The sequence below is a fragment of the Trachypithecus francoisi genome, unplaced genomic scaffold (genome assembly GCF_009764315.1).
Source record: "Trachypithecus francoisi isolate TF-2019V2 unplaced genomic scaffold, Tfra_2.0 Lachesis_group0, whole genome shotgun sequence".
Lineage (NCBI taxonomy): Eukaryota > Metazoa > Chordata > Mammalia > Primates > Cercopithecidae > Trachypithecus > Trachypithecus francoisi.
The window spans coordinates 42942500-42958920 of NW_022681453.1; the positions used below are offsets into that span (position 1 = coordinate 42942500).

Sequence of the window (16421 nt, forward strand, 5' to 3'; positions counted from 1 at the left end):
AAAGAAGTTTGTGATGTGCCCTATGGAGAAAATACAGGTGTTAGCTAAGCTTCATTCAGGTATGAGTTATAGTGAGGTTAGTCACGAGTTCAATGTTAATGAAGCAACAATATATAAGGTGTCTTTAAAGAGAAACACACACAAAAGGTGAGATATTGTTTGGTTGAGGAAAATGTTGAGAGGCTCACAGTAACCTGATCCTTTATGTCCCTTAGAAGCAATAGTTCAGTATCCATTAATTCAGTATTAGCAGTGACTTTATAGAACATGACTACCGTGAGTAATGAAAATTGACTATCATGGTGGGCTACATCAAGCGAATATACTAACGTAAGACAGTTCCCACATTGGTATAGCCCTGAGGTTCCTGGCAGCAGCAATAACAGCTGCTAGGTAAGGATACTACTTAAACCGAGGCTAACAAGAATCACATGTTTGTCCAGGTAGGCAGAAACTCTGCTAAAGATCAAATTTGCATCAAAAATTTAAAAAGACAAAAACATTCACTACAACAAGAGTCATCAGATCAACAAATCACAGGTTAGCATTTGCAATATTCTGATCTAACAGAACAACACTATGAATGAATAACTATAAACTTTAGACTTAAACAAATAAAGTAATGAAGGAAAATGAGAGGGGGGATCAAATAATCAGAAAATAATGATATTCTGAATAAAGAACAGAAACACATGAAAAAGAACCAGATGGAATGTCTTGACATGGAAAATATAATCATTAAAATTAAAACCTCAAAGGGTAGCTTAATGACAAATTAGGCATAGATGATGGAAGAATTAATATAGTATAGGTTAGAGGTAAGCAGTTAACATGGAAGAACACAAAGAGACACAGAATGGAAAATATGAAAGAGAGGTAAAAAGAGATGGAAGAGATAATAAGATTCAAATTACCTTCAAAAGAAAAACCAGGAGGAGCAAAAGATAGGCATGGGGGATAAGCAAAAGTGGAAGACATAGGTATGGCTGGGAATTTTCCAGAGTTTCCGTAAGACATGCATCCCAAGAATTACTCTCTAGAATTGTATAAAAATGATAATAGCATGCATTATGTGCTAGGCAGTGTTCCAGGTGCTTGACGTATATTAGCTCACTTAATCCTCACACCTGCTGAGATAAATTTTTATTATCCTAGCTGTACAGAAGAAGAACCTTAGAGGTTTAGAATCTGCCCAAAGTCACAAGGCTGCTAAATGATAGATATAAGCTTCAGGCCCAGAAAGTAAGCTACTGTGCCTGTGCCTTGAACAATACACTTTACTGCAAAATTATTTTTTGGCGAATGAAGGCAAAATAAACACACTTTAAGACCAAAGAGGAAAAGAGATGAAAAATAAAACAGTACTGACCAGCAAGAGGAACTCAGTAAAAGGATTTCTAAAAGATACAGATCCCGTCATTATGTTGAGTGAAGTAAGCCAGGCACAGAAAGACAAACATTGCATATTATTTGTTGGATCTAAAAATAAACACTCATGGGCTTATAGAAGGATGGTTACTAGAGGCTGGGAACGGTAGTGGGGGATTAGGGGTGGTTGGGGAGGTGGGGATGGTTAATGGGTGCAATAAAAAGAGTTAGAAAGAATAAGATATGCTATTTGATACCACAACAGGGTGACTATAATCAATAATAACCTAATTGCACATTTTAAAATAACTGAAAGAGTGTAATTGGATGGTTTATAACATGAAGGATAAATGCTGGGGTGAGGGAATACCCTATTCTCCATGATATGATTATTACACATTACATGTCTGCATCAAAATGTCTCACATACCTCATGAATATATACACCTACTATGTACCCACAACAATTAAACATTTAAAAAATTTAAAAAAATACAGATCTCAAAGAAGGAAAATGCTTCCAGATGCAAGGATGGGTGCAAGGGAAACAGTAAACACAGGGGTAAAGCTAAACATCAATTATGTGAAATAACAATAAGGATCTAGGGGAAACACACAAGTCATTTCTCTCTTAGTCCTGAAATATTTCCAAACTAGGACTTAGTATTAGGTAAGAGATAGTCTATAAAGGCATAAACCCACAAAGACAGGACAATAGAAGAACAAAGTACAACTATAAATGTTAGAAAACAGGCGTGATGATATTAAGTGGTTTGGCATCATGGAGAAAGACGACTTTTAAACTCTTAGTGAGCAAAGCATAGAAGTGATTGATGTGTGCGCAGAATCCTCAACAGCTTAGGACTGGGGGTAGCAGGCACATCTGGAAGAGGAAATGAAATATGACAATGGGAAGGTAACAATTTGAAGCTGCAGTTACGAATCCAGATTCTCTGTCCCATCACATAGCCAGGTGAGTGCCCTCCTCCACACCAGAAGAGAAGAGGCTTATTCTCAAAAAGGGGTAAGGAGAGGCTGTCTGAACTGGAGATGATGTTTTATGGAGGGTCTTGTAAGGTACATTAAATGCATGTATGCACACTGGATTCTGCAATCCCCCAAGGTCTCTTTTCTGCTTAGCTCCCAGAAGCCAGTTCTTTCCCCTCTGAGGAATCTGGCTTTCTCAAAAAGAAAGAGGTAATAATGAGGTGAGCCCAGTGAGATGAGCGACACTATAGCGACCCTCCTGATGACAAACTCTGCTCAGGCACATGTAAGTTTCCATTAGGTTTTTAGTTCCACACTCCTAAGTTTGTGCCAACAACCAAATATAACCAGATAGCTGCAAAAAGGTTTCTCACTTGAAAGGGAGAAACAAACCAACGCAAAACTGAAATGAAACAACCTGGATAAAACAGTTCCTATGAGGGAAGAAAACATAAAAGCAAACAACCATCATTCATATCTTGATGTGGATATGAGAAGCTTTTATAACTATTACACTAGAATACGCTATAGAAAGGAAATTTCAAATATAAAAGTCTCTTAAATTGTCAAAAATATTATGGTAGATATTAAAAACTCAATAGAAGTATTAAAAGAAAGGACTAAAGTAGCCTGTCAAGAATAGAGATAAAAGTCAAAGTGAAGGAAATTTGAACAGACTGTCTGGGGGAGGGAGGAAGGGTTGAGAGAAACAATCTATTCCAGGTGGTTCAAAATGCAAGCAATAATATGTGTGAAATAGAAAACAGAGAAAACTAAAGACAGCAAATCATAACATCTCCCATAATTAAAAGACTCATGTTTTGAAACTACAAGGACCTACAAAGTAACCACGATGTGAAATAAAATTCGACCCATAACAAATCAAGTCATTGTGGAATTTGATTAGGATGGTGCAAAAGTAACTGTGTTTTTTGCCATAATGAAAAACTAGAGGCAAAGAGAAGACCTAGATGCTTCCCTAGAGAAAAACAGGCCTCTCTATACAAGATATCACAAATCAAAATGTCATCAGATTTCACAACAGCAGCACTGCAAGCTAGTTAGCAAGGCGAAGTATCTTCAACATTCTGAAAGAAAAAGATTTGTAACATATTATTCACACTAAGTTAAGCCAAGTCTCTCGATTGAGTATGCCAGTATACTAATTTTTAGAATACATGTTCTAGAACAATAAAAAATATCATTCATCCTTTTTTAGGACATGGAGGACATGAAACCCCAAAACAATGAACACTAAGAAAAAAGAAGGTGTGGTATGTGGGTGTCGGGGGGTGGACACAGCAGACATTTGTAGGAGATCATTAGAGTGAGTGATGGTGAAGGGAGATCCCAGAAAGACAATTTTGTTCCTGATATACAGGAAAACCAATCCAATTGGAGCACTCCGATGGCTCTAGGATATAATTCCCCAAGAAGATAAAACTAACAGAGTATCTGATTACATCTCACTATCTGAGAGGACATCCAAAAATTTGGCCAAAATTTTGGTTGAATGAAGTATGAGACTATAGAAAATCAAGAAGTAAAATAATGTAACAAGACTACTACTAGAAAAAGAAAAATCATGCATGAAAGGAAAAAATGATCAGAATTATTGTTTGCTGTAAAACTCATCTCTGGATATCCTTTACAAAGTTACAGTAATGTAAACACTGAATATTGGCCTAACTGAAATTATGGCCCAATAAAATCCTATAATAACATGGCCTAAGCTGATGCTTACTCAAATATGAGTCAACAGGAAACTGGTTCCAGTCTTCTAGAGTCTTCTTCCCATCTTCCAGTTTCAAACACAGGCAGGCTAAAATGTTTATCCTCTGTGAAGTCTTGGATGTGGGCTTGTTTGGGAAACTGTCTTGTGATCACTGGGGACTCTATCCAGTTGTGGCACATTCAGTGAACTGCAGTGTGCATTTGACTATTTTTCTTTTTGTATTTTGTGAGAATTATACCTTAAAAATTAATGTTTTTGTAAGCCTCATAATAACGTAACATCATACTGCTGTGGTGGTGAGGTGGTGGTAGGAGAGTGCTGTAGCATCAGTTGGCATAGTTAATGGTCAACAATAATACTTAAAACTAAAAAAAAAAAAAAATCAGTAAATTGCAATATAAGCAAGTTATTCACAAAAATTTAGATAAATACCAAAAGAGACAGTCAAACTCTTGAAAGTAGTTTCTTTTTTTTTTTTTTTTTTGAGACGGAGTCTCGCTCTGTCGCCAGGGCTGGAGTGCAGTGGCCGGATCTCAGCTCACTGCAAGCTCCGCCTCCCGGGTTTATGCCATTCTCCTGCCTCAGCCTCCCGAGTAGCTGGGACTACAGGTGCCCGCCACCTCGCCCGGCTAGTCTTTTGTATTTTTTAGTAGAGACGGGGTTTCAGCATGTTAATAAGGATGGTCTCGATCTCCTGACCTCGTGATCTGCCTGTCTCGGCCTCCCAAAGTCCTGGGATTACAGGCTTGAGCCACTGCGCCCGGCCGAAAGTAGTTTCTTCTAAAAAGGAAAAATAGAGAAAATAGGGACAAAAGCTTGATGTTTTCCTTAAAAATAAAAAAAGGAGATATTTGCACATGCTCACATTATTTCTGATGTAGAAGAAAAACTAGAAGATAATCGGAACATTAGCAGTATTGTCTAATTCACGGGCTTAAAAATTCAACAAAAAATATTCAGCAAAAATAGTATAAGATTCTGGAGGTGGGCTGTACTGTTTAAAACATTATAATCCTCATTGTTGGAGATATTGGTTAACTTTAGACTTTGTTAAACATAGATACAAAAATTTCTAGGGCAGTTACTATAAGAAAATAAGTAGAATGTATAACATCCAATGCTTTTGAGGGAGAAGGCAATTCAACCAATCCACATGAAAGGAAGAAAGAAAAAAAAGAACATAAAAATCAGACTGTATTAATATAACAATATTAATATATTGCCATATAAACTAGAAGGCAAGATGCTCTATTAAAGATAGTGTCTGTCACCACTTGTTGACAAAAAATACAGTCATTCTAAATTTCTAGACACAAATAATTTTTAGACACAAATACATACAGTTTAAATAGAAATACCAGCAGAAACTAAAAAAGCCACCATCAATGTGAGAGAAAAATGATAGATTAGGCATCAGTAATGATATAGGTGATTTGAGCAATATAATTAACAAGTTTAACCCAATGAACATATGGAGAACACCATACCCAGTATTAAGAGAATATCCTTTTTTTTTTCAACGACATATGAATCATTTATAAAAAACTAATGATATGTTGGCCACAGAAAAAATATCAACAATTTCCAAGAATTAATATCTTATAGTCCATTGTCTGGTCAATGGGCTACTACATTAGAAATCAGTATCAAAAGATGACTGTAAAACTCCACGTTTGGAAATTTAAAATACATGTCACATCTCATAGCTCATAAATCAAAGAAAATTATAATGAAATTATAACATTTACTGAACTGAAGCATAACAAATATGCTATATGTCTAATCTTTGAATACAGCTAAAACTGTACTTTCAGGGAAATTTAAAACCATACAAATTTATATCAGAAGAGAATAAAGTATAGAAAACAATAAGTTAACCATACAAGTTAAATAATTAGAAAAGAATTATAAAAAATACCAGAACTTTGGAAGAACAATAAAGATAAGAGAAAAACAAATGCAATAGAGTGTAGAAATTTGGAAGTGAGGAATAGTAACATCAAATTCCAACAAATTATATTTTAAAACTGTACCAAGATGATATTTATAAAGGAACATTAAATATATGTCTAGATAAAGCAGAAATGAGAAAAATAATTTTAAAACATTTGAAACATTTTTACCAATATATTAGAAAACACAAATGAAATGGATAAAATTCCCGGAAAATATATAGCTTATCACAAAGAAATAGTATGATTAGTCCTATAACTACTCAATACATTCAACCAATAGTTAAAACGTTTCATCAAAGGAAACTCCAAGCCTAAGTTATACATCTTTTTCAAGGAAAAGATAATTCCACTATTTGTCAACATTTTCAAGTGAATAGAAAAAATAAAGAATAATCTCCAAGTCACTTTTAGAGGTGAAAATAACTTTGAAATCAAAGCCAAAAAAGGATAGCCAGAAAAGGATAAATAGGCAAAAGTACTACAGAAAATATCAGCTAACAGCTAACATCGAAGTATTTTTTTAAATTGCATAAACACCAAGTTGAAACTAACCCAGGAACAGAAGGTCACTTAATACTAATAAATGTTCACCATATTAACAGAATAAAGGAGAAAGACAGCACCACTATCCCAGTAAAACTAAGAAAATAATTTAAAATAATAAATAATTCATTATAAAAACTAAACTAGTTGATAATTATCTGGTAAAGGGAAACTAAAAAATCTAGGGTAAACATATCAGATGTATGGCCTTTTCACTTTCATTTTATCACAACCACTATTTTCAAGCAACTGGAAAATTAAGATACAATTTCTTTAGTTTTTCACTAATGTTAAAAGTGGAGCATCAACCATATTTTCATTTACTCATTTATCCATGAAGGACACAGAAGTACTTTCTCCATAGCTCAGAGAAACAAAGAAGTTACGGTTAATCATATAAACATACAACATAGACACAGCTAAATTGAACAATTAGAGAGAACGTTTTTCAATGACAGCACTTGAACATCCATTTGCCTGCAGCAAAGACAGTTAAGATTCCTCTGAAGTCATGAGCACCCTACTAATACAATACAAGGATCTCCATTCTCATCTCTTCTTTCGGTTAGCGTATTACTTTTTCTTCAAGGCTATGAAGTTAAAGCAATGTTCTACTGTAGCTAATAATTTGGAATTACTGATGTATTAAATATCTTCTACTTCTTTTGCCATCTTCTTTGGTTTCTTTATTAGAAATCTATGTCCCAACCACATGAATATTAAAACACATTTTTTATCTTTCCAGTCCATTGTGGTGTCAGGTGAAGAATACCCAATGTTGTTCTTGTAACTTCCAAATAAAACACTTAGAAAAACACCAAAAGTGCCAAATAAAACAAAAAATATAATTTCACTGTACAGCAACACAGCTGAGCAATTAAATATCAATATATGGGGAATAAATAAAACTTGTAAAGCAGAGGGAGACAGACTGAGGAGAAACCCAAGGTATTCAATGTTACATCTTAGGTTTGCTTTATGAAAGGGAGAATTATAATAAAGGTAGGAAAATAGTTGGTACTTCACTCACCTTATGTATCCTCACATGGTGCACCCCAACTCAGAAACTCAAGGACAGTACCAAACAAAAAAAAATGAATAATTTCTGTTGGGAGAGGCAATCTGCCATGTGCTCTGGGCTCTCTCGCAAGTTTTTGCTGGGTGTGCCAAGAAGGAATGAATGGTCTAACTGCTCATTGTCATGTCCTCATTTCAGGGATGTGTTTGCAGAAAGTAACCTGGAGGGATAAGGTAATGTCTCCCTCTAGGACAAGGACCAGGCTCGCTTACTGTTTGCTGTAAAAGAGATAAGGATTCTCTAAGCCCAGTGTTTCTCACAGACGGGTGCAGTATCTACCCTAGCCTTATTGCATCTCTCTGTGGGACTTGGAGTTAAGGGGAACTCAATCAAACATGCTATACCTCCTGATGCTTTATGTTCCAAGAATAATTAAAGTTCTTAGTCACTGACCTGGTAGTCTCTTGTCTTCTTTCAGCATCTATGAAACAGTAACAGACTAGCTTATTAGCTCTTAAGTAGAGTAAAATCCCATCCCTCATTCAACAACTTCACCCCACTCTGCCTCTATAAAGTGCTGGCCAGAAACTAGGGCAGACCGCAAGAGGTGCAAGATAATTTTAGAGGTATTTTCTCATACACTAAGTCATACTTTTTTTTTCTCATACAAGTGATACTTTTCAAGAGGGGCTGACTGAGGAAATACCTGTAAGTTAATTATATTTCTTCACATGTTATCAGGTATGAAATGAAGAATCCATAGTAGAAAAACATCACTAGAGGAATGTATATATCACTTTATAAGAGGAATGACTCCTAGAAACAAGGAATTAGGCTGGGAATTGCTCATCTCCCACTCTTCACAGGGCAAAGACTGCAGGGCCTGGGTAGTCCACCAACACCATCTTGTAGACAAAGACTGAGTTTAGACACGATTTGTTTTAGGACCTATTGAACATACTTAAGCATAAAAATGGAAACACCAAATGGAAGTGCTGGAGGAAACCCTGCCTCTAAGAGCTAAAATAGCAATTCAGAAAACTGACTGTACCTTCAAAAGAATACAAAAAGATGTGGTACCTATGAATCAGGAACAGGAAGTCATAGGAAAGAACAGTCTGAGATGAAAAGAATTTCAAAGAATGGGACACAAAAAAAGAAATCCAACATAAATGATCATGCCATTTGAAAATATAAATTGAACATAAAACTAAAATATAAAAAAGGGAACTCTCCTGAACTGTATACAAAATGTATAAGTACAAAAAAAGAATTTTTCAAGTTCTAAGCAAAGTAAATTAAAATAACCTAAACTTACCTATATGCTGGAAATCTGTATGTTCTAAACTAAAAAGAGGAAGAAAAAATAATCCTCCTATATACAACCAAGTGAACCCCAAAATACAAGGGGTGATGGTAAGCTCCCCAAAGCCAGAAATTAGCCTGGCCACCTTCCTCTCTTCAGCAGCACTAATTTCAGAAGACAACAGAGCAAAACACTTGGAATTCTCTGTTAAACAGCTCCAAGACTCAACATTTATTATCAACCAAATGATGTCCTCACATTTAAGAGAATACGATGACATTCCTTAAAATGAAAAAGCATCAAACATACTTGAATTTTCTTAATGTAACATAGTAAATGTTACAAATATTTTAAAATTTATTGAGAAATTTTAAAAAATTAGAATATAAAAATAAGAAGAGGTCTGGTAGTTGGCACTAACACCAGGTAAAACATAGATACATCATAGATTTTGGCAAAATTCTGGTTAACAACTATATGCACATACACAATGATCTATGAGAAGACTAATACATACATATTTATACATATACAAACATATATATATTCCTGTATATATTAAAATAACACAATTTAAATCAATAACCATGGAAATTGCAATAAGACTGCAAAACATAGCGCAAGAGGAAAAAGGAAACTAAACTCTTTGTTTACAATGGAGAAGCCTTCAAAAAATAAATTCTGGCTATTAGAGAAATATATACAAAGTACTTTAGTAAACTTACAGGTAACTAGTTGTATAATATAAACATCACATATAGCTTTCAAAATATGCAGGGAAGATACAAGTAAAAAATATTTTGCCTGCAGAACAAAAATAAAGATAAAACAAAGGAAAGAACAAATAAATATGAAAAACAGAACACACAGAATATAATGGCACAAGCGAAGTCAACCCTTGCCATTATTAAAATAGAAAGCAAAAGAATAGGTCATGCATTAAATGACCCATCATTAATTTAATAAAAATTTTATGGGGAAAACAGAAAGAATACTATCTCATTATAAGAACACATGCTTTGCAATTTCAGACTTATTAGGTGTAAATAACTAAAAGAAATCTTAGAACCAAGGTAATCATGCTTTGCATTATGTACAAAATACACAGCTAAAATAAAGAGAGACTAGTGAAAAGAAACAAAAAAAAAAAGAGAGAGAAAATAAGCAAAGATAAAAAATAAATTGGCCGGGCGCGGTGGCTCAAGCCTGTAATCCCAGCACTTTGGGAGGCCGAGACGGGCGGATCACGAGGTCAGGAGATCGAGACCATCCTGACTAACACGGTGAAACCCCGTCTCTACTAAAAAATACAAAAAACTAGCCGGGCGAGGTGGCGGGCGCCTGTAGTCCCAGCTACTCGGGAGGCTGAGGCAGGAGAATGGCGGGAACCCGGGAGGCGGAGCTTGCAGTGAGCTGAGATCCGGCCACTGCACTCCAGCCTGGGCGACAGAGCGAGACTCCGTCTCAAAATAAATAAATAAATAAATAAATAAATAAATAAATAAATAAATAAATTGGGCCTCTGGGTCCAAGTCCAAATTTTCTAGAGAAAGCATGCAACTTTCTCAGGTTGAGCTATGTGTCCACCCAGGTCCAAATAACATGGTTATTTGGTTAAAGGGCTTCTAGAGCCCAGGCCTCAGTGGGAGCTGTGCTGAGGGTAATGTGTGAGGTCATCTGTGACAAGACCCCAGAGGAGTCAACAACATGTCACCACATATGTTAATTTCTTCTTGTTCTCACAGTCTTTATTCTTTAATATTTTCAGGTTTGTCAGATGGAATTTTCTAAATGTTCTTCAAAAGCAAGGACCATATCTGACAATTCTTTCATATTTTTTCTACAGTACAATGCACACAGTAGCTGCTTAATAAAAATATCCTCAACTGCATTCTTTTCCCTAAACAGAATCCTTGTGAAATACTAAAATAGAACACACACACACACATACCCCTACATGCACACATGCACACACACACACACACTTTAAGTTCTGATTTGAACACTACAAAGTGTCCAAAAATCATACTGAATTGCCTTCTCAGCCTATTTATTGAATTAATAAAATCTACGTATCATTTCTGAAATCCAAAACAACTATACAAATTAAGTTACCTATTTTCTAATGTTGGATTTGCTAGACATGTGAACATAAACTTACAGGCAAACTGAAGCTTGGCTTCTCTGCTGACAATTGTTCCAAGTGAATTTGTTGCAAAACATTGGTAAGTTCCTGTATCCCAATTTCTGTTGGGGCTAATAACCACAAGATTTCCTCCATTCAACTTATAACGATGTTCCATATTCGTATCAATATCACTTCCATTCAGTTGCCATCTGTAAAACAAATATCAAGGTTTTCCCCCCTTAGTATTTTTAACTTAAAAGAAGGCTCTCCATTATAAAATCTACTTCAAACATTATCCCTCACATAAGTAAAAAGTGATACATATATTATTCAAGTGTTACATAACTGAAGATCAAATATGGCCAAGTATGTATCAGAAACAAAAAGTTAAAGCACAGTAGAAAGTACAATAGAGTAGCATCTATAAGTTAAAGGGTTTTAAACGTTTCTTAGGAGATGGGAATGATTTTGTTTGCTCACTAGGGGAAAAGTTAGGCTAGGTCTGCAAAGGCAAAGATGAATTAGAAAGCTGAGGTAATTATCTCAGATACTTTAGGCCAAGCTCCTGCTGACAATGAAGGAAGACAACAGCACATTTCTTTGATTTATCCAGATTGACTGGGCACATTTAATAAACTAATTGGGTAAGTGCTCAACTATCCATTTCAATTTATCTGGGTAAATACCTGTCCCCGAGGCATTCTCCACTTTTCTAAGCCATCACAGTGCTATTTACAAAATGGTACACTGTGGTAAAAGACATAAACACCACCTAGGGGGTCGGAAAAAGTAAAGGCACTCACCCCAGAGCCATATTTATCAATGAGAAGCCTCAAGATAAACGAAGAGAGAAGCTGGTTTTTAAATAAGAGTTTTTAAGCTGAAAGTTTTTAAACAGTAAGTATGCTTGACGTCTCACGGGTGTTTTAAACACTCATTCACATCCCACAATCTCAAGAACACATTACTGTAAAAAACAGGGCACCCACCTCCTAGATGACCCAATTTTTATAATGAAATTACACTGCCATCAGTTCTGTAAATTGTAGCATATTATAACAATGGTCATATCAACTATTCTTTATAATAATTTACCAAAAATGAAAAATATCATGCCCATTTTATAGATAATGATTTTAATAAAGCAACTGTGTGAGTTGACAACTGTCCCCAAAACTATTACTTGGTGGGATCAGGAGTCGCATCTATTGAGGACCGCGCCGGGGATGGTGGACAATGAACAGACACAAGAGACAAAGACAAACAGAGAACATGGCGGCCGCACCCCGAGCCTCCGCCTCACTTTATTTATACTCCATAGATCTCATGTCAGCAGAAATAACACAATGCAAAACAAACTTTCTCTACCCAGATGTAACCTTCTGCTTAGTTCCTTGTCTCTAGGCTCTTCCTTATTTGTCTGCCTTTTTGGCGCCTACGGGAGTTCATTAAAAGTTCAACTGGAGATACTGTCCTTGAGCCCTATCTATTCTTAGCATATTGTTTTCAATGGCCCCTGCACGCATCTACTTGAATTCCAGCTCAGAGTTCTTCAGTGATGCTATGGGCCATCTCTAAATTGTTGCTTTAAAATATAAAATATTTAACCTGCACATATTTTGTGAAAACATACAAAGAGATGAAATGTGAACATCATCTCACAAGTGCATAAAGTTAAATGGAATATTATACAATTGTGAAAATGGGCCACTTTTATAAACAGGGATGACTCAAGCAATGGTACATAAAAAAGTAAATTAAAACATTCAGTTAGATACCGTTTATGTGAAGTTTTAAAACATAGTTGAGGTGTATAATTTTCAGACCTTTTAAAATCTACTTACTACATTAAAATGTATAATACATTATAATATATAATCATACATTATATTTTATATATAATTATACTGTATAATTATACAGTATAATACAATAATATATAATTATTAATTATGTACTAAGTGTATTTTAAAAGGTATGAAAATTATAAATCTCAACTTTTTTTTTTTTTTTTTGAGAACTGAGTCTCTCTCTGTCGCCCAGGCTGGAGTGTAGTGGCACAATGTCAGTTCACTGCAAGCTCTGCCTCCTGAGTTCACGCAATTCTCCTGCCTCAGCCTCCTGAGTAGCTGGGACTACAGGCACCCACCTCTAGGCCTGGCTAATGTTTTTGCATTTTTAGTAGAGACAGGATTTCACTGTGTTAGCCAGAATGGTCTCAACCTCCTGACCTCGTGATCCACCTGCCTCAGCCTTTCAAAGTGCTGGGATTACAGGCGTGAGCCACCATGCCCGGCCATAAACTTCAACTGTAAGGTATTTTAAAGCTCTCACAGAGAGATAGTAGGATGTGTTTAGAGGGCCTACACCGGGAAATTTAGCTTTTTTGGTTTTAGTTCTTAAATTAAGAAGTAATTATATGGAAGTTCATCATTATGCCCTATTGTATGTCTATATCATTTTCTATATCAGAAATAATGCATAATGAAGTTTTAATGACGGAGTAGTAAAGAAAATGGCTGAGTTTATAAGTTTAATCCATACTGCTCAAAGTGATATTTTATCATTTGCTAATTTTAAAAATCAAGGGTTTCTCACTTTTTCTTTTTTCCTTCACATACGAACTCCTTAGGTCTTAAAGCAACATTTTAATAAGAAGACCCAAATGAAATTAAGAGGACACACTGGAGATTCTAGCCCTTCTCTTTTGAACTGGAACAAAATTAGAAAGAAAAAGCGACATCTTTTTCATTTATGGCAGATTTCTGCTGTTGGTTTTTGTTTGGTTTACTTGTAAAGTAATTCTCTTATGATCCTTCCCAAGTCAATTTCATATCTGCATGAACATTTGTGTCTCATTTTGATTTTAGGTCTACCTTAAGGTTTGAATTTGAAATGGGAGCACTCATAAACCTTCTTTCATCTTATTCAATCCCAAGTCCTAGAACCACAGAAATTCAGAAAAGCAAGCAAAATAAAGAAGAAGTGTCCATCTACACTCTTTGTGAATACTCTGAAACACAATATGGTCTGCAGGCCAGCATCAACACCCCATGAGAGCCTGTTGGAGATGCATAATCTGGGGCAATACCCCACATCTACTGAGTCAGAATCTGCATCTTAAGATTTCCCAGGGTCTAATATGCATATTCAAGTTTGAGAAGAACTGATCTAGACCATCCCCCAAAAGTAACCATGGACTGCCTACAGTAGACACAAGCAGAAAAGAACTGCTCACTTTTAATTTAGCCTATTTCATATTCAACAGCCGATTAGAAAGCCCTTCCCTCCCTCTCCTTCCTTCCTTCCTTCTCTCCTTCCTTCCTTCCTTCCTTCCTTCCTTCCTTCCTTCCCTCCCTCCCTCCCTCCTTCCCTCCTTCCCTCCTTCCCTCTCTCCCTCCCTTCCTCTCTTCCTCCCTCCCTCCCTTCTTCTCAGTCAGCAAAAAAACATTTATGAAGTGTCTATATTGGGCAATTTTCCATGTTCTGAAGTTGTGGTAAAAGGTTCTTGACTTCCTGAAGCTCACATTTTTGTAGATTTTTTTTTCCCCTAGTTTCCTAGTTTCTGTTCCCACCCCGACTCCCTCTGCCTAATCCCCAGGCCTTAGCTATGACTTTCAAGCAACAGTATAATGAAAAGAAATGGAATTCAGTAACAACTGCTCATTGGTTTATCAGTTGGACTCACCTGACACCCACCGCATGGCCATGGAAAATGACCTAACACTCCTGAACCTAAGCTTTTAACATATAAAATGGAGAGAATGCCATCTATCCCATAGGATTGCTCTTCAAATTTACTCAGACAATGTATGCAAAGCTCTCAGCTCAGTGCTTCCACAGGGTAGGCATTCAACAAACAGGCAAATGTCATGGCTAGTACGGGAGGAGGCCCCATCAAAGGCTGCAAACCCATCTGTCCCCTTTGTTTCTCTTTTGTTCCATTCCTATCAAGCACGTTAGTTCTATGTTCGATTCAATGCTTTTAGTCCTCTCCTTTTACATGGAACAGACTATGTCTTCCACATATGGTTGGACGACATTGGTACCTGCCCTGAGAAGTCAGCAAAAAGTAGGCTGAGAACATATACTGACACTGACTTTTAAAGAATACATCTGACAGTAAATCACAAGTGGGTGGGTTTAATTTTTTAAGCTGTAAGAGATTTCTCAGTTACTAAGTGACTAAATGCTTGCAGCAGGACAAACTCCTCTAAACACAAATCAGGAAAGATGCAGTTAAATTCAAACACTTTTGAATGATAGACTCTCATGACAAAGGGCACTTGAGTTTTCCTCACCTAAAAAGAGCAATTTTTATAGGAAAAAACACTTTTTAGCTCAGGAGTTAGAATGTTTATGGCCTGACTAAGCATGCCTGATGGCTTCATTTGAAAATTGTGTTTTTGTGTTTGGCTGAAGAATAATCAAGGTACAGTGGCTATATGGAAAATTTTAAAGATAAATAAAATATGGAGAAGCACTTATTCTTATGGATTTAACAGCTGGAAAGATTTAAGAAACTATAAAATATGCTGGAATATACTTTATTTCATTATGTATCGACACATGTAAAAGCTATCATCCTTAAGTTTTGACTAAAGAACCAAAATGGAAAAGATTTGTTCCATTACACACAAATGCTTCTCACTTCCTTTAGTTAGGTATTCATCATACAGACACAATCCCTAGATTATTTCACAATGTGAAAAGGCAAAGACTATTATTTTAAAAATATGTTCCTGCATTTTTAAATATGTTCCCAAAGTATTAGTGCATTCGAGTTAGTAAACTCTTTAGAGCTAAATTATACTTGCCATAACCAGAAGAATGTTTATTTTAACAAAGCAATATAATTATTTTTCTCCTGCCTAATACTAGTCATCATTAAATGGAGCTCACCCCAGGTTATATAAAATTTCTCAATATCTTATTAAACATTGATTGTTTTTCCTCTTCCTGAAAATATGTGAATTCAAAAGGGTTGTCTTTGTTTAAACTCTGAAATGTGCAAGTAATCTCTGGGCCTAAGCTGCCAACAGTTATTAATATTTTACCCCAAGAAACAAAATAGTATACCTAAGTTACTAACGCAAAATACTCATATTTGGGACTGACTTCTAAGTATGTCAGTATTTTCATTCATGTAAGAAATGAATAATAAGGGCCAGGCACAGTGGCTCATGCCTTTAATCCTAATACTTTGGGAGGTCAAGCTGGGCAGATCTCTTGAAGCCACTAGTTTGAGACCAGCCTGGGTAACATGGCAAAACCCCGTCTTTACAAAAAAATGTGAAAACTAGCCAGGTGTGATGGCATGCACCTGTAGTCCCCACTACTCGGGAGACTAGGGTGAGAGGGCTTGAGCCTGGGAGATGGAG

General features: G+C 35.9%; 1 protein-coding gene across 1 annotated transcript in view; it reads right to left on the bottom strand.

Moving 5' to 3' along the window:
- CNTN3 (contactin 3) overlaps positions 1 to 16421 on the bottom strand; it is a 340550-nt gene that overhangs the window by 206844 nt on the left and 117285 nt on the right. Inside the window, exon 4 of the mRNA XM_033210477.1 lies at positions 11074 to 11249. Within this exon, the coding sequence (XP_033066368.1) occupies positions 11074 to 11249 (176 nt within the window). The remainder of the gene's footprint in view (positions 1 to 11073; positions 11250 to 16421) is intronic.